The 23816-nt window shown below is 37.3% G+C and overlaps 2 protein-coding genes across 2 annotated transcripts; one reads left to right on the top strand and one right to left on the bottom strand.

Moving 5' to 3' along the window:
- The first annotated feature begins 111 nt into the window (after positions 1-111).
- LOC113678855 (uncharacterized) lies at positions 112-11810 on the top strand. The gene is made up of 11 exons (XM_089195646.1): positions 112-776; positions 1896-3068; positions 3585-3650; positions 4943-5000; positions 5507-5589; positions 5741-5854; positions 7154-7264; positions 7939-8094; positions 9190-9267; positions 10212-10280; positions 10598-11810. Exons 2-11 carry the CDS (start codon positions 1925-1927, stop codon positions 10867-10869), a joined length of 2151 nt encoding a protein of 716 aa, XP_089051772.1. The 5' UTR covers positions 112-776; positions 1896-1924; the 3' UTR covers positions 10870-11810.
- A 1735-nt stretch (positions 11811-13545) lies between these two features.
- On the bottom strand, positions 13546-23611 carry LOC149051029 (uncharacterized). The gene is made up of 3 exons (XM_089193657.1): positions 22862-23611; positions 17527-17787; positions 13546-14388 (listed from the first exon to the last, which is right to left on the bottom strand). Exons 1-3 carry the CDS (start codon positions 23603-23605, stop codon positions 13546-13548), a joined length of 1848 nt encoding a protein of 615 aa, XP_089049783.1. The 5' UTR covers positions 23606-23611.
- Between the last annotated feature and the right edge of the window lie 205 nt (positions 23612-23816).

Here is a 23816-nt window from a genome sequence, read left to right as displayed (position 1 = left end):
GGGATCAGGCAAATTTTATCGTCATACAGCCAAAATCCTCCGACCCCTCCCCCAAGCGAATAAATAATGACCGATCCCTTGAGGGGAAGTATCGTGTATGTGTGTGCCTGGGAGTATGGGTGTATGTGTGCAGGGGGGGGGGGGAGGGACAGGCTAACAAGATGCATGGATGAATATCTACCACTGGTAAATATTTGAAATGCGGTGACATGTATACTCTTCAGAATATGCACATTTTCACCGCCTGAATTATGATATTTATTTGTAGTTTACCAGAAGAAAATCATCTCACAAGGGGTGGGGCGGGGGGGAAGGAAAGCGGGGTGCACGACGACCTCCCCTTAGACTTGTCAATGAGCTAACTAGGTAGAGCTTTAGAGCGCGAGATATTACAGTGTGAGTAGTGGCAGCTCGAGTCCTCTCAGCGGGAACTCATCAGATTTTTCCTTGTCACGCGCAGATGAAAGTTCTTTTATCTCTGTCACATCCTGCTTTATGTTGCTGTACTGGATTAACGAATTTCGTTTGACCGAGGCCCTACCGTGAGGGTTTATGCGAGCTGACCCAAGTTTTTGAGTTACAATTAGCATTTCATAACAGAATGCCTGCAAAATTTATGCAAGTTTTTCCCGCGCTTCCCATGTCTCATGGGATAGCGTGGATCCGGGTTAAGTCAACTGTTGCCATTCATGATCTCAAGACCACATTATGGCGATGTTATCGAATTCTCAAGAGGAACACGCGATCAAGTGAATTGCTTTACACCTCCAGATAAGGTGAGAGGGATCGCTGAACAATCTGTATAAGTTGTGACATACTTTATATGGCCACCTATTCGGCTCGCTCGTTTTTCCACGAGGTATCAGCTAGGCAAATAGGCGTAGGAGCATTTAGTGTACAAGAGTTTAAAATAAAAGAAGGTACTTGAGGATAAATCCATCCAGCATCGTAAAGAGTGATATTAAAATTTCAACAGCATGTAGTTTGATGCCTTGGTTGGAAACTTCCATCACAGACCCTATACAAAGGGTTATGAGATAAGCGAGGAGGCTTGAACGAGCGCTTTACAAAATGTAGGACGAAATTAGTTGGATCCGAACATTTTTTATGTTCCAAATGAGGCAATGATCCAAGACATGCCTTTGTATGTACATAGGCTAGCCTAACTAATCTTGCGCCATATTTAGAAAGCAGATATTTCACTTAACACTGCTCTTGTTGTGAAATGGAAAACCCCAAAGTGATATATCAGTAACAAATAAGTTTTGTGATGGATTGAAATGGCGCTCGTATACGAAATTGCCGATCAGTAATATGTATGGTATAATGCTTTGTGAAAATAGGTGAATATCATCGACCTATTTGGGTTGAAAAATCGGTTGGAGTTTTATTTTGTGGTTTGGCATACTTTTCTGATTTTAGGATCGAATTTTTGTGCTTCGAAGTGAGTGAAATTTCTGCTGGGAACAAATTGTAATAATTACAATTTTCTTTTCAAGTAGCAGGCTTAACATTGACAAGGAAGCTACTTATAGCTGGAAACAGCACACTCTTGCTTCCTAGACCTCAGCGTATTGACACACCAGATAACATATTTAATTAAACTGGGTTTAACTGACAGATAATCAGAAACAGGCCTGTACGGTATCTCATACGGGCCTGAATTTTTTTCAGGCTTTATTTCTACTACTCATTCAGTAGTGTTCATAACTGCCAGGATCACTTCTATATTCGTTTCTTCAACGGCAGTGCTCATATATTATTTTCATATATTTACAGTCATTATAAAAATACTTGTGTCGCATTTTGATATAATGAACTTTTTCTGTGGGAGCTAATACATATGGATCAAGGGAAATCATACAATTCTGAGATCATTTGTAAACTTTTTACAGAACATTATCTGAATAAGCAAGCTGCCCTCATGAAGATAACCTTTTTGACTGAGGAATGGACTCAATCAACCAAAGGCAGTTGTTCCACCTTCATGAGACAGATGGCAATAGAACTCTCTAGACTAGAAAATGTAGAAATTGGTATTTTAATTCCAAGTGCCAGTCCAGAGGATAAAGAAGATGCCCAAAAATACAACATCAAGGTTTTTGAACCTGAGAAACTTACAGGCTATGAACCAGTTAATTGTCTGCAGTTTCCTCCACAAGGATTTAGCACTGACTTTATTATTGGTCAGGGCATTAAGTCTGGATGTTATGGACAGGTCCTTAAGAATAACCTTGGCTGTAAATGGGTGCATGTGGTCCTGAGAAATGCAGAAGAAACAGCAATATTCCAGAAAACCCCAGATGCCTTTTCTAAAGGGCAGAAACAATACGAAACTGAGGTAGAATTGTGTAAAAAGGCTGACATGGTTATAACAGTTGGCTCTAAGCTCAATGAGACCTTTAGTTCTGCTCTGCATCAGTGTAAGAAAGATCATATATTCAATCTTATACCTGGCATTTTTGATGAGTTTTTTGGAGAGCAAAAGCAATACCGAAAGTCAAGGACCTTTGAAATCCTAGTGTTTGGCAGAGGGAACACTGAAGACTTTGAACTTAAAGGTTTTCATGTTGCTGCCAAAGCTGTGGCACATCTTAATAAGTATGAGCCATCATACATTCTCAAAGTTGTTGGTACCCCAGAGGGAGAAAAAGAGAAACTGGTTCAGAGGTTGGAAGGTCTTGGGGTCTCTCGTAGTCAACTGATTGTGAAAAGTTTTTACGAAGAAAGAAGAAAGCTGGCTCAGCTATTTTTGGAAGCGGATCTTGTTTTGATGCCTTCAGGTACAGAGGCATTTGGTCTCACAGCTTTGGAGGCACTGTCAGCAGGTGTACCAATCCTTATTACCCATAATTCTGGCTTGGCAGAGGCTCTAAAGGAAGTAACTTCAGGGCACGGATGCATTGTACATCAAGAAGCTGACTGGGCTGAAAAAATCAAGCGAGTACGAAAAAATCTGAAAACTGGATTAGACGAGGCAAGCATGCTACGTGACAAATATAAAGAGAAATACAGTTGGTGGGACCAATGTGCTACTTTTGTGAAGAAGCTTAGGACCTTGCATTCAGGTTGTTTAATTATATGCCTTTACCAGATTTGAAATAATTCAGTTGAAGTATGTAGTAGCTGATAAGCACAAATCTGCTATCATTTTGAAAAAGGCACCCGACTTGAATTAATATAAGAGTAACATGAAAAAGTACAGAGAAATTTGGGCTTGTTTTGTATCTGTGAAATTTAGATCATTGCTGATTTTAGTACAATGTGTATGTTTAAGTGCAAAGATGTTTGACTTTTGCGTGCTCAAAGGCACTAACGCTTAAAAATGGACATAGAAATTACACCAGATAACAAGCTTGCCACAAAAAATTTCCATCAAATATTAATCACAGTTACTTACAAGGCTTAATACTATCACAGGTTTTACCTCCTTAGTTCCCTTGTAATGATATGAGTTGAAGTACACCTGCATCTACATGTTTTACTCATGTGGGGATTACTTTATGTAGATGAATGACAGTCATACTGATACTTTGAAAATAGTTGCCTTTATGTAATTTGTTATTCCTTTATTGACATGACAGGACATGCTGAGAAAAGGCAACAAGAGTCCCGAGGCAAAAGGTTTTCAGCTCGAAAGCAAGTGGCTGGTAATTACTCACTTGTCTATTTTTTAAACATGCCCTAGTGCTATCAACAAACTGCATCCTTTTTATATAGAGCAGGTACAAAATATTTCAATTAAATCAATATACCAATGTTTTTTTTGGACTTTTTTGAATATTGAGGAACACAATTCCTGGAAAATATAATGTCATAGTTATGATATTTTCAATTTGAATACCCTAATAAGGGTATTTCCATTTTCTGAGAGACCTTGCTGAAAATCCACACCAGTTTGCATCAAATGCAGGTTCTTCTCAAGTATTTGGAAAGTTATGAAAAGGTGACTTACTCTTAGAGTGAAGGAACAGTGTTACTTGGATTTATTGTTATTTGTCAACCAGATTGCTTTTACATCTGTTCCAGGGAAATTTTGTATCACTTTAGACACTTCTGTTACAACATGATCAGCAAACTTCTTTATTACATATCACTTTAAGGGGCAAAATCCAGATGATGATGATTCAAATTCACCTGAAGGAACATTACCCCACAGGAATCATTTGTGATGTTGACTAAGCAGGGCTTTAATTTAGAACTGTTTTGGTTGCCATAGCAATTGGCAAATTTGGCCATAGATTATCTTGTGTTTGCTGGTCATGCATAACATGGCACAAACCAGCTGTAACATTCTTTAAAAGAGAGATAAACAATTTGGTATAGAAGAATCCTTATGGAATTGAGTACTTGGTTTTATGTCTCAAAGACATAAGTGGTATTGTCAGCGTTAGTTGCATCCTTTTATCCCACAAAGTTTCTTCCTTTTTTCTTGCAACTTGATTTAACTAAGTAGGTTGCCAAAAGGCTGCTTTGGAGAAAATTGAACTACTCTCAATTATTTCTATTGTTGGAGAGCAAATACAAAGGTATAACAAGGAGTAAATCAACAGTTTACATCAGAAACCTTAAATGAGCGACAAATTTTTAGTTTCAGCATGAGAGCCTGGTTTGAATTTGTTTGCATGAGTTTCACGCTCAATGTGTAAGAGTTGAGAGCTCAGCATGTAGAAGCCTTATTGACCTTATTGACAACACAATAACATCCAGGTGATTTTTACTTCCACCCTTAATTAATTTTTGATATGAAAAGCTATCAGAGAGTAAAAATACTGTCCTTTAAGTAATTGTAAAAAGTGGGTTCTGGGAAGTATTTATTCAGTGAGCAACTTGTTCATTTACAGATATTTAAAATTTGAATTTTATATTAATTACATGCCCAACTGATTTTGGTCAACTAAGGTGTAAAAAATTTGAATTTCTTTTTCCAACCCTTTATTAGTTGCTGATGTAAGGAAGGGGGAGAGAGATAATGAAGATGGCTACAAAGCAAAGAGGAGGCAAGAAATTTTTGCTTGGATCCTAGATTACCCTTAATTTGTGGTTTACGGGGTGATATTATGAGGAGAAATTAAATGCTAGATTAAGTCACTCTTAGGGATTCCATGGTTAGCATTTTGTTCTGTTTCTGATGGTGTGAGGATTATTTTATCAGCATCAATATCTTTATTCTGCAGTCCAAACACATCATTTAGTTCTCTATCAATTCTTCCAGATAGGCTCAAAGCATCTTTTACAAGAAAATTTTACCCTTGCACAGTGACTAGCTAGCTCCCACTGTTGGCTAAGATAACATTGTTGTTTTTAGACAAGAGAGTTTACTAGCCACTAATCTCTGTGTAGCTGTGTTAATTTATTTTGTTTATTACTGTAGACATTAATCCATCATCACAATGCATTGACTTCCATGTTAGCAAAAAGAAAAAAATACTTAGTTAATTGGTAAGAGCTATATCTTATGGGAATATGGTTTTCCATATAACACAATGACATGTTGTATTTTCAGCAAAGAAACCGCAATACAAGACCCCAAGAAAATTTTACCTGTTGGAGAAAAGAAAGCAGAAAAAATGAGTCATCAGAAAGACTGTGAGACATGTTCTCTTTATTGTTCTCTGTGAATGTTTATATACTTTTATATCATGCATTATACCAAAAACATGCGCTACTGCATGATCTAATGGCTTACAAATAGAAGATATTAAATTAAAGCTGTTGACAGATATTTACAAACTTGCAGGCCACCCATCAGAACCTGACCAAAAAGACAGGATCATGATTGAAATTGGTTCATCAGAGGATGAGGATGAAAGTTCTGATGATGAACCATGTGCCTCTGGACAAAATGTGGCTGGTTAGTAGAATGCCTATTTTTATGGTTACAATATTACTAATTATATATAATGCTTCCCACCCCCTGAGCTTTCTACACAGAGCCATTTGCAACCCATGGATAGGTTAGTGGCTGGGCTGCATACATGAATTATTCTTGAACAGTATAGTGCTTGGAGGCCCTCTTAACTTCAACAGCACTGCTAATATTTGAACATATTTATTCCAAAATCAATTGGGTAGCTATAGTAATGGTGCATCAATCTGAAACAGGCAGGCAGGCATTTAATTGTGAAAGTTTGTTCAATGAACTATTAGTTGTTAGTAACTTTATAAATAATAAGTTTGGACTTTAAAGTATCAAACAAAAATCAACATTATAACAAATTATAATTATATTTATAGTTACCATGCTGACTGATAATACAAATGACTTAGGTCATCACTTAACTGTGCTACAGTTAACTGTGTTTCAATTTTATCCAGTTCACCCTTCAACTCCCATGAAAGACCAAGACAGAATTTCTCCTCACAACATCCATACAATATATCAAGCAAACAAGTGATGAGAATAAAGAGAAAAATCACTTAGGGCATTATTAGTTGATCCGATAACAAATTCTCAGAACTAAAATCATACGAATTGTATGGCAGTAACTGAGGAGAATTACTAATGATATCTTGGGAGTAAAAGGGTTAACTGTTCGGCCTCTGGGGTACTCATAGGCTGCCACTGCAGCCAGCCTGGCCCCCCCTAGGGTAGAATACCACTCCCAATATTGACTAGAGCCATGAAAGAAAAAGTGAGGAATGGGGGAAGGCTTTGTTCTACATGAGCGTGCACTTGTGAAAATACATTGCCACTGGCCAGAAGAGCCCGCTGTTTTCAGCTCATGGCAATTATGGGGTGAATATTATTTCAATAAATCAAAATGAAGCACTTATTATATGAGCTTGCTATGCCAGGATTCATATATTCGCCTGCAGAACAGGCGTAAATTCTTTTGCCTTTTTCAGTAGAATTAAGGCAACCATAAGGCAAGCATGAGGCAAGCACAAATTCATGGGGAGGAGTAATATTATTTGCACTCCTACCCTGTGCATGACCTGCACTTAACTTACCTATTACTTAAATGGTTCTCCATTTGCTTGAAAAACGCAACAAATTATGCCTGTTCTGCAGGTTAAAAATCTCAAACTTTAGTTCTTTGGAAAAACTAGTTAGCAAGAGGAAATGCAAGCACAGAGTGAAATATCACATTTTTACCCTATTACCTTTTCATCTCTCTTACTTACATAATAGTTTCTGGTTCCGTTGTAGATAAGCAAGAGGAGAAAAGAGGCTCAGCTGCCAAAAAACGTAAATTTGGTCCTATTGGAGAACCTGGAACTTCTGGGGTATCCAGCACTAGTAAGAAAAGGAAGTTTCAGGGTAAGGACAAAAGGATAATGACATTTTCAGTTGAGTGATTTTCAAAAAGCTTGTAATTAGTACAGTAACATGCACTGTACATAATTATTCAGTAGCATGATGTTTTTTAAGGATTGATCAATTTGTAAAATTTCTTTTAAAACTTGAAGAACCTTCAATCTCTCTCCCAGAAAAAGTTTTTTTTTGTTATGAAATGTTACTGACTCACATTAGGTTATACCAGACCCACTTAAGCTGTTAAAACATAAATCAACTTTGATCAGTTTGATTCAATTGTGGATGTGGAGTGAACAGTTTTGTTCACATTTTTGTAAGATATCCTGCAAGAAAAGGCATATTAATTATGTCTTAAGGGTTGTAAATGTATGACATGATCATTTTTCTATTGCTAAAGGGGCCATAAGAATTTTGAAGAGTCAACACTCAAGGCAATGTAATCTAACTGGCAATCCTTCACATAAATGTATAATAGTCAGGGCCATGGAGGCGTCTCATTTATTAGCCAATTCATTGGTGTCATGTCCTACTTCCTCCCAGTCAAAGATTTGATAAATGCTCTCTCATGTGGTCAAATCAAACCAGCTGCAGTCTGAATTCATTCTGACCCAAAATTTCTCCTGTAACAGGTACTACATTGACTGTTCGTCTTAAAGTTTAGTTTCTTTTGTACTTAGAGAGTGTGGACCCCAGTAATTCAGAGAGCTCAAGTTTTGAGACAGATGACTCAGATTCCAAATCTGATGGGAACTCAAACACAGACACAGACAGTGATAGAGAGGAAGAGGACTTTGATTTTTCAAAGAAGAAACCTGTGAAAGCCAAACAAAAAGGTAGAGCTGCATATATTTACATGTATATAGTGAACAATTGTCGCTTGCAAAGACATGTCATCACAATCACTTTGTTTGAGAATGCATCACAAACATTCTTTAACTACATTCAAAGGCATAAGGCAACAAATCAATGCTAATTTATTTTGCTTTAATATTTTAGACATTTGGGAGAGTTTTGGTGTAAATTTCATTCTAGATTTCTGAGTTTAAAATTTCATTGAAGTTAAAACAGAATGCTTTAAGTCCAAAGGTTGTTACAACTGGCTCTAATTCTATTTTAGATTTAGAGACTGACATGTGATGAAAACTAATGAAAAAGCTTAACTGCGGCACCAGATCTGTTAATGATTTGTCTCCCAAATTTCACCTGAATTTTTTTAATTAACTTTAATTTGTAATTCATTCCAAAGCATGAATCAGCTGTTTATCAAGATTGAGTTACAGTCTGTAATAGTTCGTAGGAGCTGAAGACCAAAACTTCACCATTTTGGAAATTTAGCTTGAAGATAGAAGCGGAACAAACTGGTGTAAGGCTAAGCGCATGTTTGTGCTACATGTACGCATAGCTTCCTGGTCTCAATACACCAAGACCCTTGTCAAAGATATGCTCTTAGAGCTCTGATATATGCTGTAAAAGCTTTCAAAGATCAAGTGGTACATGAGTTGTACAATGGCAGAAGTTAGTTATCTTGCCTGTGGTACCAGGACTCCATAAGAAGATTGTCGTGTTTTTTTGGCTCGTTAATGCATAGTGCTAATTTCTAAATTTTATTTTAGAATTGACTTTCAATATAATTTTAAAGTACTTTGAATGGTAAATTTTTCATTTGCACTATTAGATGCCAAACAACAAGGGTGGGCTTGAGAACTTGCCTTTCTCAGTAATATTTTATTATGCCAACCTTGCCGGGTTTCTTGTCTCTTTTGTGACAAAGTTAAACTAGCTTTTACCCTCAAACAACCGTGAAATGGACTATTCTCAAACACAGTGAGCGTTACAAGACCATCAGTGAGTTGTATCAATTTAGTTTTCTTTTTTAAGTTTGTGAGACATTGTAAGCACTTAATTCTTGTGAACCTTATCTGTTCAAGTTTCCAAGAAAACCACCACCAAAAAGCAAAAAGCTAAAGCTTCCAGTAAAACAAACAGAGAGGATAAGAATGAAAAAGGTACAGTTCCATAGATTTTCCATAGTATCTGGTATAGGAATGATATGGATCAGCCCCATACCAATACCATATGATCCTTCACCCTTCACAGTTCCATATTTCCCATATCATCCACGCATACTACCATCTGATATGGGAATGTTCCCATATCATTCGTTGATACTGCAGCATCTGATATGGGAATGCTATGAGTTTCTACAAGTTCCATAATATTCCCATATCATGTAGTATAATGATCAAGCTCACTTCTGATTGCAGTCCCATAGCAATACCATATGATCAATGCATCTCCCCACAAACTATGGGAATTCTAAGGCACAGCTTTTGTTTTAAGGATGTACCCAGTGGTGCCTGCATGCTTATGGAATGGGGGGAGGAAATATAATGCTCAGTCCTGAGGTCAAAATGTACCAGTGGTCAATCTAGTTGCTCAAAAAGGCAAAAGATATTAAGAGAGGTTACCTCTTATTTCTGTGTTTAAGGTTTTCTTCAAAACAGAGCTTACTCATTGATACCTAAAACCTCTTACTATTTTCAAAAGAAGACGTAGAGCAAGCAAATGTGTTGCTGATATGAGATATATATGGAAATTATAGTTTTCCCATACAATGGATAGCATTAGCTTCTCTACCCATAAATTTTCCAAAGAGTAAAATGTGGCAAAATTGAGCCCCATGTCAGTTCCATATCTTCACCCAACCTTCCCATACCATTCCCAGGTATAGGTCATATTGTTTTGTTGAATAAGAAACTTCATTTCACGGATAGTTTCTACTTACAATTGTTGATAGTTGATAGATGATAGATGAGAGAAGTGTATTAGGTTCGTTTGTTTAATTTTTTTTTCTGCTCTCATAATGATCACTAACTTTAGAGGTTTTTAATTTTATATTATTGTCTACTTACTGACTGCTCTTTCTGACACTTCTGAATTTAAAATCCAGGTACATGTGCACAAACAGTCAACAATGAAAAAGGGAAGGCTAGTAAACCAAGAGACAGCAAAAAGAAGGGTAAGTAACTGAACAGTTATTAAGGGAAAGGAAAACTTTTTGAACAAAATTAGTCAAATTACGGCTACTCTGTTGAATACCAAGGAAGTAAAAATACCTTGACTTACTGGCTTGTGTGATTGAATATTATCCCTGATAGAAAACTTGGTTCTTACAGCAGCCAATGAGATCTCGTGAGTAGATAGGCCATAAAGTCGGTTGATTTCATTTGTTATATTGGGCAAATAGAGTGATTAAATTTTTGTCGTTGAAGCTAGACTTTACCAGTGATTTGGAGGCTAGATTGTCAGAAAAATGATTTTGACTCATTTTTATAGTTAAACAGGGCAAACCAACTAGGAAAGAGTTAATGGGATTGGGTAGAGATATTGGTAACAAGTGGAGAATTCTGGGAGAATGCTTAGAAGTAGAAGAAGAACTGGATTCAATTGATCACGGATATAAAAACCTTACTGAGAAAGGCTTCCAGGTGCTTAAATACTGGACCCAGAAAAATGGTTCCTCTGCGACCTACCGAGTTTTAAGTGGTGCCTTAGAGGACGAGCTTTTAGCACGTAAAGACTTATCACAAAAGTACTGTTATGGTTGACAGTTGACACAACAGTGCTTTTCTTGTCTTTTAACTCTGATATCCTGGAAAATGAGTAGCTTTAGTATATGCTCTGTTTTCTTGATCTTTGGGTTACACATGTCGCTTTCATGGAAAGGTTTAAAAAGTATGTGCAAACTTATGACAGTAATCTTCACAACCAAAACAGCTGCTCAAGAGTCAGAGTAATGTAACAGCAAACTAAGTATAGTCAGCAATAGTGTTGTTTCGTGGTCGAATCTCGAAGTAGAATTTTAGCTTTTCAAATTGATCCCTCAGCATACAGAAAGCGATTATTTTTAAAGAACACACTGAACAGAAAGGGCAATTTGCTGATTTTTTTTATTCTTGGGGTATTGTCTAGTTGGAAGGTTACTGTGAAATTTTAGTCTTTTATCCACTTCACTTTTTAATTTTTTTTAGACCTGCGTTTTTGTCTCTTTCATGCTGAGCACTACTAAATTTAAATTGTCAGTAATAGTAAACAAGATAATTGGTATGAAAAGGTTTCTGGTTGATTTTAACAAAAATAGATGTAATTATTTTAGATTATATTTCAGGTCATTATTACATGTTGTACATATTGTACTTTACGAAACTATCAAGAAATTGTATATTTTTTTACACTCCCTTGTTGGTGTGCTAATGGAGAATTCTCCCCCCCCCCCCCCCACCCTCCAAAAAAAATGTGTTACAGAAATATTTGGTAAGGATGGCAGTCATTTTTCTTCATATCAAGTTATAAATTTCGTCCGTTAAAGCTATGTAAGGTTAGGTAGGATTATTTGTATAAATCTAGGTAGAAGAAGTTAGTAATAACGCAAACCTTTTAAATTATGAATTTGGTGGTCAGTTAAATTACTGTTCCTAGATGCCCAGCATTGTAAAATGTAAATTAAAATTACCCGTAATAAAATACGTTTAACGTATTGAAACTCTCATCAAGCAATGTTTTTGTTATTCAGCATTAAGCAGAAACTCATGCATCCTTGAGGGTAACCTAATTGTTAGATTTCCCAAGAAATTTCTTCGAGTGAGCCTGCTGAAGGCAGTCAGTTTTCCAACAATTTTCACTACTGTGAGAGCGCGGGACTAACTTAGTCGACTAAAACTCATAAAGCAGCAGCTTTTTATTTATTTGTTATCATCATCATCATCTTCATCGACATCATTATCATTGTCATTATCATCATTATTATTATTATTATTATTATTACTATTATTATCAAGAAGATCCTGAGGTGAAAAAGTGACCATTGTTTTTTTCGACATGGAACGAAAGCCATCCAGTGACAAGCTTGTTTGTATTTCTCAAGTAACAGCTATTTTATTTCTTTAATATTTTTTTTTCATCATAGTGCTTCAGTGTACTTCAATATTTGTAGCGATTGCCATATGCACGATGACAACTTGCACAAAATCAGTGAAAATTAATTACTCACAAGTAACCTTGCCTTTACAATGTTTCATACTCTTATGTAAGCCAATTTAAAAAACATTTACCTCACAATCATTAGACTTGGCATGTTCAAAAATAGAAAATTTTTTTTCTACACAGAAGAGTTGCTTACTTCTTGAACGAACTTCGGCATCCAGTAGTTCACACTGCATGCAGACACATCTGTGATGGCCGTGTCCAGAGTTTGTACTCCTTCTTCAAAGTCTTTCGTCGTAAAAAGGCCGCCGGGTTCCAAAGTACAGGACTTTACTGATCAATTCTGTTTCCATTCCTCGAAAACCTTACACGACCATTTGGTTTTACAAGCTTTTGATTTCGGTACTGCATTATCAACACTTTTCTTCTCATCCTCCACACTTTTCGGCAGCCGAAATCTCTCGACCGACTTTGTTGCGGTAGACATCCTGACTAAACGACAACTTGTAAATGCTAGTAACTCCAACAACTTTCGCATCTCAGAATAAATTAAATCGTACCATAAATACAAATTAATTACGCCGGTAAAAAACATCATTGATATTGAAATTATCGAGGAAGGAATGTTAAACATCAAACAATTCTAATTGGAAGTCTTTGTTTATTATTTCTTTAAGAGTGATCATGAGAAGTTATTTCCAAAACTCGTGCTTCGTGTTTCATCGGGGTATCCAAACACCTCGTGCTTTCATTTGTTTCTTGGTGTTTGGAGACCCCGTTGAAACACTTGCTCTCGTTTTGGAAAAAGTACTTCAAACGACACGTTCGTCTGGAATATACAATTTCTGTCGTTTCCCTGTAAAGCAGTAGATTTGCTACTGATCTTTCTTCGGTGAGCGAGAACCGATGTTTCCCCATTACGCGAAGCTTTCAAGATAGCTATTATCTTTGCAATGTGCATGACGCATGTTACATACTCTCAGTGGTCGAAGAATTCGAGCGGTGAAGGAACAAAGAAATGCCTTAAAATGGGAACTTTTGACTTACTTATTTTAGATTAGGAAAAAACAAGTTGAAGACCATGAACTGGGAAAAAGAGGATGAAATTGTAGGAAGGATTTCCCATAGATCTTACCTAGATCACTGACTTTAGAACTCTTTTTAAGGTCTGAGGAGTTACTAGAATTGGAACGTGTTTCCCTCTCTGGAATTAGTTACAGGCTCTTTGAGCGTGAAGACTGCCAGACCTATATAGGAGAAAAGTTCATTTTTTACCGCTCTAGCACAGTATTTAAATCTTGTTATTTATAATGACTGGTCCAACAAATCCCATAGTATTGCAATTTTCGTAGCAAAATATCGTGATCTACTGTATCAAATGCCTTTTTGAGGTCTAAAAACACTACGGCATTAACAAGACCACGGTCTATATCCGTTGCCCAACTATCTGTAGCTTCGATAAGTGCTGTGAGCGTGGAATGCAAAGACCGAAAACCAGATTGATGGCACGAGAGAAAGTTGTTGTTAGTTAAATGACGATAAAGCTGATCGTAAATTATCCGTTCAAAGACTTTGGCCACAACTGGAATTATTGATATTGGTCGATAATTAGTCGGATCAGAGCGCTTCCCAGTATTTTTATACAATGGAGTGACTCTGGCAGATTTCCACTCATCGGGAAAGATGCCAGTCATTATGGATTGATTGAATAGATGAGTAAGAGATTCCGCTAGAACATCAGGACATTCCGTTAGAAGTTTTGCTGAGATATTATCTAATCCAGTTACCTTTGACTTGCAAAGCTTTGATAGTAGTGCAAAGACATGTGTTGGTGTTGTTTTTTCAAAAACAAAATTTTTATCAGTTTCAATAAGAAATTCTTCGAAGGATTTATCAACTTCTGACACGTCTCTACTAAGGCCTGGCTCAATTTCTGTGAAAAAGGAGTTTAGCATTTCTGTTATATCCGTTTGATCTCCAGAATTTACCCCATTATATTCCATCTCATTAATAACAGTTTTAGTGGACTTTCGTGAGGTCAGTTCATTGATTGTTTTCCATGTTTTCCTTTGATCTCCACAACAATTGTTGAAGGCATTTTCATAATAAGCTTTTTTCGCACTATTAATTTCCCCGTTAACGTTCTATTTTTCGTGAATATTAATCTCTATTAATATGAATCTAGACATCGATTACTGGGAGGCCTGGACTGGGTACTGGCAGGGTGCAGGTAAGCACTTTCCCTTTTCTACAAGATTGAGCAATTTGTTCAGCATATGAGTCATAAGACTTGGGTAGAGCCAATGGCTATTCACCACGCTAAAGCGTTTTAATTTCGAAATTAGTATAGTAGCTATATGTGCACGTGTTATTGGTAATCTTGCAAGCAAGCAAGCAACAAGTTTATTTCTTCTAACATTAAGAAAGTTTTGGTTTCCCTCCCACCCGCACCATCGACAGTTTTGATTGTACATTAATCTCATTCGTGTTTGTAATTTATTCTTGATTACTGGACCGTTGGTTTAGTGTATTCGTCTAATATCTTTGTTATGTAATGATCTAGTGTATTATTTACGTATGATATATACATTTAATAAACTGTCCGGTCCCAAAACAATCCCCTGTCTGTTGTGGTGTTTAGAGGCCTTGCTCCGCGCTGTACGTGGATGGGAATCAAGTTTTGAGAGTCATGCGCTCAGCTTCTTAGCCGCTCAGAACATCCTCGAAGTTTCAAGACAATTTGAAAAGAATCAGAATTTTCCTCCACAAGTGGTAAGCGGAGACTCTTACAACAAAACAAGAACAAATTACGGTGAATTGTTAGTGGTAGGTCAGTCTCTAATCGAAGACTGGAATTCGAACGAAATTATAATCCCAGCGAAATAAAGTCAATGTTCTTTTTTTGCTTTTTTTTTTTGTTTGTTTGTTTTGTTTGTTTTTTTAATTTTTATTATTATTTTTTCTATATATTATACTTATATATGTACTTACACTATACTTACTTCTTACACGATGCTTACATTCCATTAACTTGCACTACTTACAATACATATATTACAATACAATTGCACTAGTCAAATGGAATTACAGTTGAACTATTAACGTTATTGTTTGCATGTTAATTGTTCGAGTCATTAATAAGAATTTTGTTTGTTAATTACACTACAGAGGGTATTAATTTTCTAGAATTTAATAGATTATTAAATAAATAGGTAGCGAAAAGAAATATATCAAAATACAAAAGTTGAGAAGAAAAAGGACACAATACAATTTTATAAAGACAGAAAAAAATTTCCATTTGTTCCTGAATTCCTTCTCCTTATTACCAGTGACTGCAATATATTTTTCTAGATTAATTTTTTTGCGCACAAGTGAGACAAAATCATCGAATTGGTACGTTATGGTATTTAAAGCGTTAACCTATAAGAAATATTTACCCAAAATAATGAGATGGTTGAGGACTAAACAGTAGGAGTGACAGCGAATAATTCCGAACATAACCTCTAGTTCTGACAGCAGCAGTTTCGTATTACTAGAGACTGAGTGCCACCCTGGAATCTATTCCAGAAAGATCTTGCGTGCATGCAGTTTATAAACAAACGCCAAAGCGTCCGACACTCAGAAGGACAAAAGGGACAGGAGGGCGAGGCAACTTTTTTCATTTTGTGTAACAAGCTATTCGTTGGTAAAATTCGGTGAATGATTTTGTATTGGAACATCGTCAATTTAATTTCTCTCGTGGCTTTTAATGGTAGATTTTAGTCAAGTCACTTTTAACGACGCCAGACGCTAAATGTTTTTTTCTCAGAAGTTGGTGGAGGTAGATCTTAAAGGTTAAGCTGCATACTGTGTATTGTCTTGCATGACAGTAAACAGATTGAGGTGGGAGGCGTAACTGGGTCTTTGGAACCTTCTTGCAATAGTCTCTTCCAGTTTTGGGGAATAGAAGAAAGAATGCTATAATATTGTAAAAAGTTACATTTTACATTGAATTTACTGCAAAAAGAATTAAATGGAAGGAAATGGCCCTCACAGGAGCAAGAAAGGTCCGAGATTTGTTCTATTCCTGCTTGATACCAATGAGGAAAGAATATCATTTTCTTATTCACAGATAAAAATCGGTTATTCCAGATTGGCTGTGAGAGGACCTCACTTTTATTTTTAGGTGTGGCCGTTGCGATTTCCTGCCAGTAAAAAATTATTTCTTTGTAGAAAGCAAGAAGATGGTTTTCTAGGTCAAGGAGATTATAATCATAATTACATTTAAACAGTTCTGTACTGCCAACATCGGCTAGGAGCGATTTTGGTATGTACTGCCATGGAGCATTCGAGTTAGAGCATAACCGTTTCACCCAGTTTAACTTAGGCGCTTTGTCGAAGAGAGAAGAATCCTTCATGTCCAAGCCACCAGCTGTTTTTTGCTTGATAGGGTAGTCTTTTTTATTTTGGTGGGTGTGTGATTCCAAATAAAGTCGAACGTGATCTTTTTTATTTCTTTACATAAGTCTTTAGGGGAGTTCATGACGCTGCAGATAAAGACCAGTTTTTTAAGTGCTAGTGTTTTAATTATATTTATCCTACCAACGATGGAGAGGTCTCTTTAGGACCACTTATTCAATGTTTTCTTTAAAGATCCTAATTTGTCAAAAAAATTCTTCTCTTCAGACACTTCTAGATCATATGTAAAATGCACCCCAAGCGCGTAAACTGGCTCGCCGCTCATTTGGAGATCAAGTATGGTATCTTTTCTGTGGTGCATAGAGCCAAGCCATAGCATTTCAAATTTTGTTTGATTTAGTTTTAGACCAGAGAACCTTTCGAAAAGCGATAATAAATCAAATGATTTTGACGCTGATTGGACATTAGAAAGAAGTACAGTTGTGTCATCTGCAGCTACATATTGCGAAAGTTTAACCTCATTATGTTCATCTATCGTTATACCTTACATTTCTTTTGAGAGTCTAATACTTTGCGCAAGTAACTTAATAGCAATAACGAATAGTGTGCCGGAAAGTAGGCAACGTTGACGCACCCCGCGTTCTAAATGAAAATGTTTTGAGGCGTATCCGTTATTCAAAACGCAACTAGAGATATCTGTCTAGAACACTTTTATCCATTGTCGGAAGTCAAGACCGAAATTAAACGTATACAGGTAAAGATACAGGTCGCCAATTTTTAAAATATTCGGTTTTCTTCTTCTTCTTGGAAATTAAGAAAATAATCCCTTGGCGTTTAGAGATAGACAGAGCTCCCTTTCGAAAGGCGTAATTAAAGCTACTTACCATAAATGAACCGAGCAAGTTCCAAAAATAGCGGTAAGATTCAGGCGTTAGCCCATCCGTGCCAGGAGTTTTGTTGTTTTCCATAGTTATTAACGCAAGCTCACACTCATGAACAGACATGACACCTTCGCACGTTTTCGCGATTTCTTCTGATAATGCATTTTCTGTTTCAAAGAACTCACTGAAAGTTAGGCAGTTGGGGTTCATATATCTTGATGTATAAATCTCTTCGAAAAAACGTTCTTCCTCCTCCAAGATGTCCTTCGGGTTTGAGATTTTTTCACTATCGTTATTAACTAAGGACGTTATATGTTTCTTTTTTTGGTTCCTTTTTTCTAAGTTATAAAAATATCTACTATTCTGCTCACCGTGCTCGTACCAACGCGCTCTACTATGCACGATTGTTCCTCGTCTTTTGATACTCGCGATTTTAGAGAGCTTGGATTTTGTTCTCTCCAGCTCGGTCTTAAGAGCTAATGTCAGCATGCATCAAACAAAGAGCAGCAAGTCTCCCAAATTTGTTTTCCCTCCTATTTTTATATTTTGTAGCCCGATATGTTCTTATAATTGTGGTGTAGTTTTTTTGTAAAAATTTAACTTAGTTTTCGAGAAATAATTTTTTTCGTTCGACCGCTCAAATATGCAAATTTTCACCGTGAATATTATGCACCTGTCAATTGAAACCCCCACCCCCCCCACCCCGGGGAAGTATGGGGCATTAGCCTTGGAGTAGAAAAAAAGTGTGATAATGCCCCATATATAGGGGCCCTGTTTTCTTTCTAAACCCCAAGTAAAGTGAAAAAATTCCCCCACCCCTGGGACAAACCATGTTAAATAATGTCCCAACCAACCTTCAGACCCTGCTCTGAGTGCTGCATGCCCCACACAGCCACTCTCCCTCTGGCACGTTCTCCTTAGTTAGTCCCGCACAGGAAAAGTGAAACCATTTGATTTTGCAATTTTTCCCGTCGCACCCAATCATTTCCTCTGTCATATTTGGCTTTCCACAGATGCATAAGATGTCATGATCATCTGATGATTCTGCATCTTTAGAATATTTACTTCATCTTTATCGATTTCAAAACTATAATAAATAACTCTTGAGCTCTCAGTTTAATTAGAAAAAAATATAAATCAACACAATACCTTAATGTCGTCCATCTTGAATCCGCCTAAAGCACATGGGTGCGACTCACTCGCCTCAGTCCTCGCTCGTCCACGAATGTCAAAACCTTACTAATCCCCCACCCCACGGGCAAAACTGATGCAACAAAAAACAACAAATCCCCCACCCCCTCGGACACAAAAAAGTGCCAAAACCCGTAGTTACCCCCATCAATGCCCCATACTTCCCCGGGGTGGGGGGGGGTGGGGGTTTCAATTGACAGGTGCATTACCCGAGTTGTGTGACCTCATGTAACGAATGTACTAAACCTACGGTAATTTTGTTAACATAATCCTTTGTTTTAATATCTAAACTCAATCCTCTCTCGTTATTGAAGCTGGCAAAGAAATATATATTTTTTGGTGAATATTTTTGTCCGACATACTTTTCCTATGTCGAAAAGTAGCATCAAAACAAAGACAGTTTTAACAATGACCGATATAACACAATCTACTGAGCTTCAAGCTTTTATAAGACAAAAGGATGGTCATAAAGTTACTGTAAAAATTTCCTTGTGTATTTGTGTTGTTCTATCTTGAGACGAACTCAAAGTCCGGCAAAATTTACTTGATAGCGACTATGAAATATACATGGTGCGCCTACTTGTCGCCACCGTTGATTGGCATAAATCACTACAATTTGCAAAAAAATCTAACGTAACACTCTTACCTTGTTTATTTATGATTTTATAAGCTATTTCGATGATCACGTTAATTATGCTCTACCACATTCTAGCCAGATTTGAGTTCCAGTTTACAGATCTTCTCTAACTTATTATATCCCTTGCGTGACAAGCGTGACACAGAAATTCAAAGATGAGTCAACCTCCGAAATACCAAGAGATAGGTTTTTTTCCTCTTTGCATGACATCTAGAAAAACCTTTCAGGAATTACTGCATTCAGAAAACTAAAATGTCCAGATCCATCAATGATTCCTTTGCCGGCTGAAGTCAAAGTATGATTACAGTAATCAATTTGATTGACAAGCTACATACTGATTTAGCTAACTGATCTGTTTTATAAGCGTCTCATCTTACATGCTAACATAGAGATTTGCTATTTAGTTAAATGGTTCGCTAGTGGAACATGTGGGTTTAGTTATCGAGAAGACCAAGTCGTTCCCTTGCGTGATTGTTAAAAAGACATTTCAAGTCACTTGCGGAGTTGCAAGTTTTCAGATCCAGAAAATGAAGTTGATCTTGTTTTGCCGCGCGCCGGTGTCACAGCGGATTTGGATCCCCTGGTCCATATCTGCTAGCGGATTTGGACCCCCCCCCCCCCGATCCAAATCCGCTAGCGGATATGGTCCCCCCTTCGCAGATTTGGACCCCCCCCCCCTACCAAACTCCCCTTTTAAGCATCCTTTGTATCATATTTGGTAACTAATTCTATTTGCAAGCTTTGTCGATGTTCTTTTCAATCACAACACAACATTCCTCAATAAAGGTAAAAGAAAAAACCAGCCATTTCGTTCCAATTCTACCGCATTTATTATAGCGTGTCGTACAGTATACGTAAGAATCAGATGTGAACAAACTACTGCATTCGAACTATTGAAATTGTTACGATAAATCTTTGCTTCTTCTGATGCGAATCAACATTGATACGAAACGTCATAAAAATAGTGGAGACTATTGTGTCCAGTCACAAAAATAACTCAGTCTGATTTTCTAAAATAATAACATTAAACAGTTTCTGACCAAGAACGAAGAAACTACTCCTACTACAAGTCGTTCGTAAAGCCTATGATAAGTAAAAATGTTTCTATTCTGAACTATTGGAACTCTCAGCTTATTTTCAGATGCAAATCAACATTAATCAACATTAATGTCAACGTCTTAACAAAAGTGGAGACTATTACATCGAACTCGATCTTATTTTCTAATTTTAACGATTATTAACTGTTGAGGGATCCGAAATAACACCTTAACAATTACGAAGACGTCTAGAGTCTGGCGATCTGCAGACAATGCAGAGCCACTCGCCCTCCGGGGTAGTCTTAAATCATGTGAAACCATTCCTCGCACAACTTGCACCGAACCATGTCGTCACTCGGGCAATGAATACATGTAATGACAAAATAAATTAGTGTCACAAGTTTGTCTCCTATTGAATCTAGTGGTGTTCAACTATCGCAGAAAAGGTTTAAAAAAACGACCTATCCGCTAGTGTATTTGGACCGGGGGGGTCCATATCCGCCAGCGGATTTAGACTGGGGGGTCCATATCCGCTAGCGGTTTTGGACCGGGGGGTCCAAATCTAGGGGGGTCCAAATCCTCTGGGACACCGGCATCTTCAAGACGCCAAAAGATATCGATGATTTTACAAATTGCCCCACTCACACATCAAATCTCGGTGTTGGGTGGAATCGTGGTTCCAATAGCAGATGTAGGGTGCCAAAAGAAATGTCCGGCCATGGTAAAGGTAGGGTTAAGTCGATTCCAAAAGCTGATGGGGAAATTGGCAAGTGTGTATCACAGATAGTACTCAAGATGTCTGGAATATTCGTACAATCTGGCTTCGGTAAGTAGGCTACTTACCACCGTGAGCGAAATTACGCGTGACGTCAGAGTTAAGTTTCGATTGGGAATTGGTCAATAGGCTACCAAAAATTCAGACAGAGGCGGAATTTTCTGAACTAATGTCTGAACACTTTCTTGGCTTTCCGCTGTCTGGGGGAACGCGTAATTATGCACACGGTGGTAAAGGGCCCTTCCGCACTAGCAACTTGACGCTGACAAAACATGCTCCTCTTCGCCAAAATTACATCAGAATTTGTCCTTGCTAAATGTCAAGTGTGCTGCACGTATTAGCACCCCCGGGGGACCCCTTTGCATAAGAGGGCGGGGGCGCGCGCCTGGAATTTCTAAAACGACCGCTATAAAATTATAAAAGGTGCTCCGTGTGGGAGTGGCAACAATTAGCCTGTAAAAGCAAGTGTTTTTATCCTTTTCTGTCTTTTTCAATGGTTCCCTCGCTCCTACAGAGGATTCATACAAATATGAGAGCCGTGCCGCGTCTACATTGTACAGGTAGAAAAGGTCGTCTAGAATGAGTGTTTCGTTCTATAATGAAAACCCCAAGAACTCACTCAGAAATGACTCATTTCGGATAAATTTTACGCTGGTTATTATGTGGCAACCGGTATGAACTCGTTCTTGTACAAAACTTATTCGGATGTCATGTAAAAGGCCCCTAAAAGTCTTTATTCCCAGAGCATCACGCTTTGCACGCCTGTCTGAATACTAAAAATTTCAGCAGCGTTGAAGCAACAACCCGCTTTTAACTGCTTCGCTGCCGCTGAAACAACGATTAGTGAAGAAAGCACATATTTTAACATTTCCAATTCAACGTAAACAAAAATCTTTATAAATGGTAAATTTCACTTGTGTCGGTATCAATTATTGCGTGACTAGCTTATGATATAAATGAGGGAAGGGGAAAACACAACGCAAAACCTGAGCTCCTGTCATAAAGTAATACCCAGGCGTAATATAATTATCGAAACGGCTAATAAAATCATAAATAAACAAGGTAATAGTGTTACGTTAGATTTTTTTACAAATTCTAGTGATTTATGCCAATTAACGGTGGCGACAAGTAGGCGCGCCATGTACATTTCATAATCGCTATCAAGTAAATTTTGACGGACTTTGAGTTCGTCTCGAGATAGAACAACACAAATACACAAGGAAATTTTTACAGTAACTTTATGACCATCCTTTTGTCTTATAAAAGCTTGAAGCTCAGTAGATTGTGTTATATCGGTCATTGTTAAAACTGTCTTTGTTTTGATGCTACTTTTCGACATAGGAAAAGTATGTCGGACAAAAATATTCACCAAAAAATAAATAATCCTTTGCCAGCTTCAATAACGACAGGGGATTAAGTTTAGATGATAAAACAAAGGATTATGTTAACAGAAATACCGTAGGTCTAGTACTTTCGTTACATGAGGTCACACAACCCGGGTAATATTCACGGTGAAAATTTGCATATTTGAGCGGCCGAACAAAAAAAGTAATTTTTCTCGAAAAGTAAAATATATTTTCACAAAAAAACTACACCACAATTATAAGAACATATTGGGCTACAAATATGAAAGTAGGAGAGAAAACGAATTTTGAGCGACTTGCCACAATACTTCAAATTTGTTCGATGGATGCTGACATCCTCTCTTTTGTCCGCGTAAAAATTTGCGCTATTAAAATGTTTAAACTGTCTATATGTTATCAAGTTAACTCCTTTGGAGTAAGTCGGAATTGAAATTTTTCGATATGCATAAACTAAACTGTGGTCACTTATGGCGACATGAGACACCCCCGAACGATACACATTCTCTGGCCGATTTGTGAAAATCAGATCAATTAAAGTACTTGTAGAAGGTGTAATTCGAGTAGGTTCGTTAATGAGTTGTTCCAATCCATAAATGTCTGTTATGTTCAGAAGAGCTCTTACATTTCCATTGTCTTTGGATTGCAAGTCACAATTTAGATCCCCCATGAGAAAATGTTCTACGTTTTCAGAATCTAATTTGCCTAATAATGTGTTGATGTGCGTGAAAAGTTCATGGAGTGAATTTGGGGGTCTGTACCATGAAGTAATAACAAACGGTTTTGAGTTGTGTTTACGAATTTCAATTGATATTATTTCCAGGAGCTCACTGTCCAAATCTGTGCGTACAGAATAGCTTATGTTTGAACGAATGTAAAAGCATACGCCACCACCAAACCTGCCATTTGTTGACCTGTCACGGCGTATTATATCATAACCCTGGACTTTTACCTCCTGGTCAAAAATACTATTATTTTGCCTGGTCTCATTTATGGCTAGAACGTCGATGTTTAGATCATTTAGAAAAACGCGAAGTTCGTCAATATGTTTCAAAAGACTGGTGATATTCAAACTAGCCATTTTAAATCCACGACACTTCGGCATTAGAGTTGACTTGATCCGGGCGCTAGAGGTGGCAGTGAGGTTAGCTGTCGCCACAGTAGTCAAGTAAGAATCATATCAATGAACTATATTATTTACAAAATTACTCGCTAAAATAGCAATACCTTTCTTGTTAAGGTGGAGTTATCAGAAGTTATCACAATTTACGGAAAGTCCTTCTCTTACTATA

This window comes from Pocillopora damicornis, chromosome 2 (assembly GCF_964200805.1).
Source record: "Pocillopora damicornis chromosome 2, jaPocDami1.2, whole genome shotgun sequence".
NCBI lineage: Eukaryota > Metazoa > Cnidaria > Anthozoa > Scleractinia > Pocilloporidae > Pocillopora > Pocillopora damicornis.
This window is presented reverse-complemented; position numbering and strand designations above follow the sequence as displayed.

Bases quoted from the DNA above. Each gene is read 5' to 3' on its own strand.
- LOC113678855 (XM_089195646.1), top strand. From the start codon at position 1,925: ATGAAGATAACCTTTTTGACTGAGGAATGGACTCAATCAACCAAAGGC. The intron at 5,590-5,740 runs GTGAGACATGTT...ACAAACTTGCAG, and splicing joins AATGAGTCATCAGAAAGACT to GCCACCCATCAGAACCTGAC. The intron at 5,855-7,153 runs GTTAGTAGAATG...GTTCCGTTGTAG, and splicing joins CTCTGGACAAAATGTGGCTG to ATAAGCAAGAGGAGAAAAGA.
- LOC149051029 (XM_089193657.1), bottom strand. From the start codon at position 23,605: ATGGCTAGTTTGAATATCACCAGTCTTTTGAAACATATTGACGAACTT. The intron at 17,788-22,861 runs GTCAGCATCCAT...TCAAACCCGAAG, and splicing joins ACGCGGACAAAAGAGAGGAT to GACATCTTGGAGGAGGAAGA. The intron at 14,389-17,526 runs GTAAGTAGCTTT...CACGAAAAATAG, and splicing joins ACTTGCTCGGTTCATTTATG to AACGTTAACGGGGAAATTAA.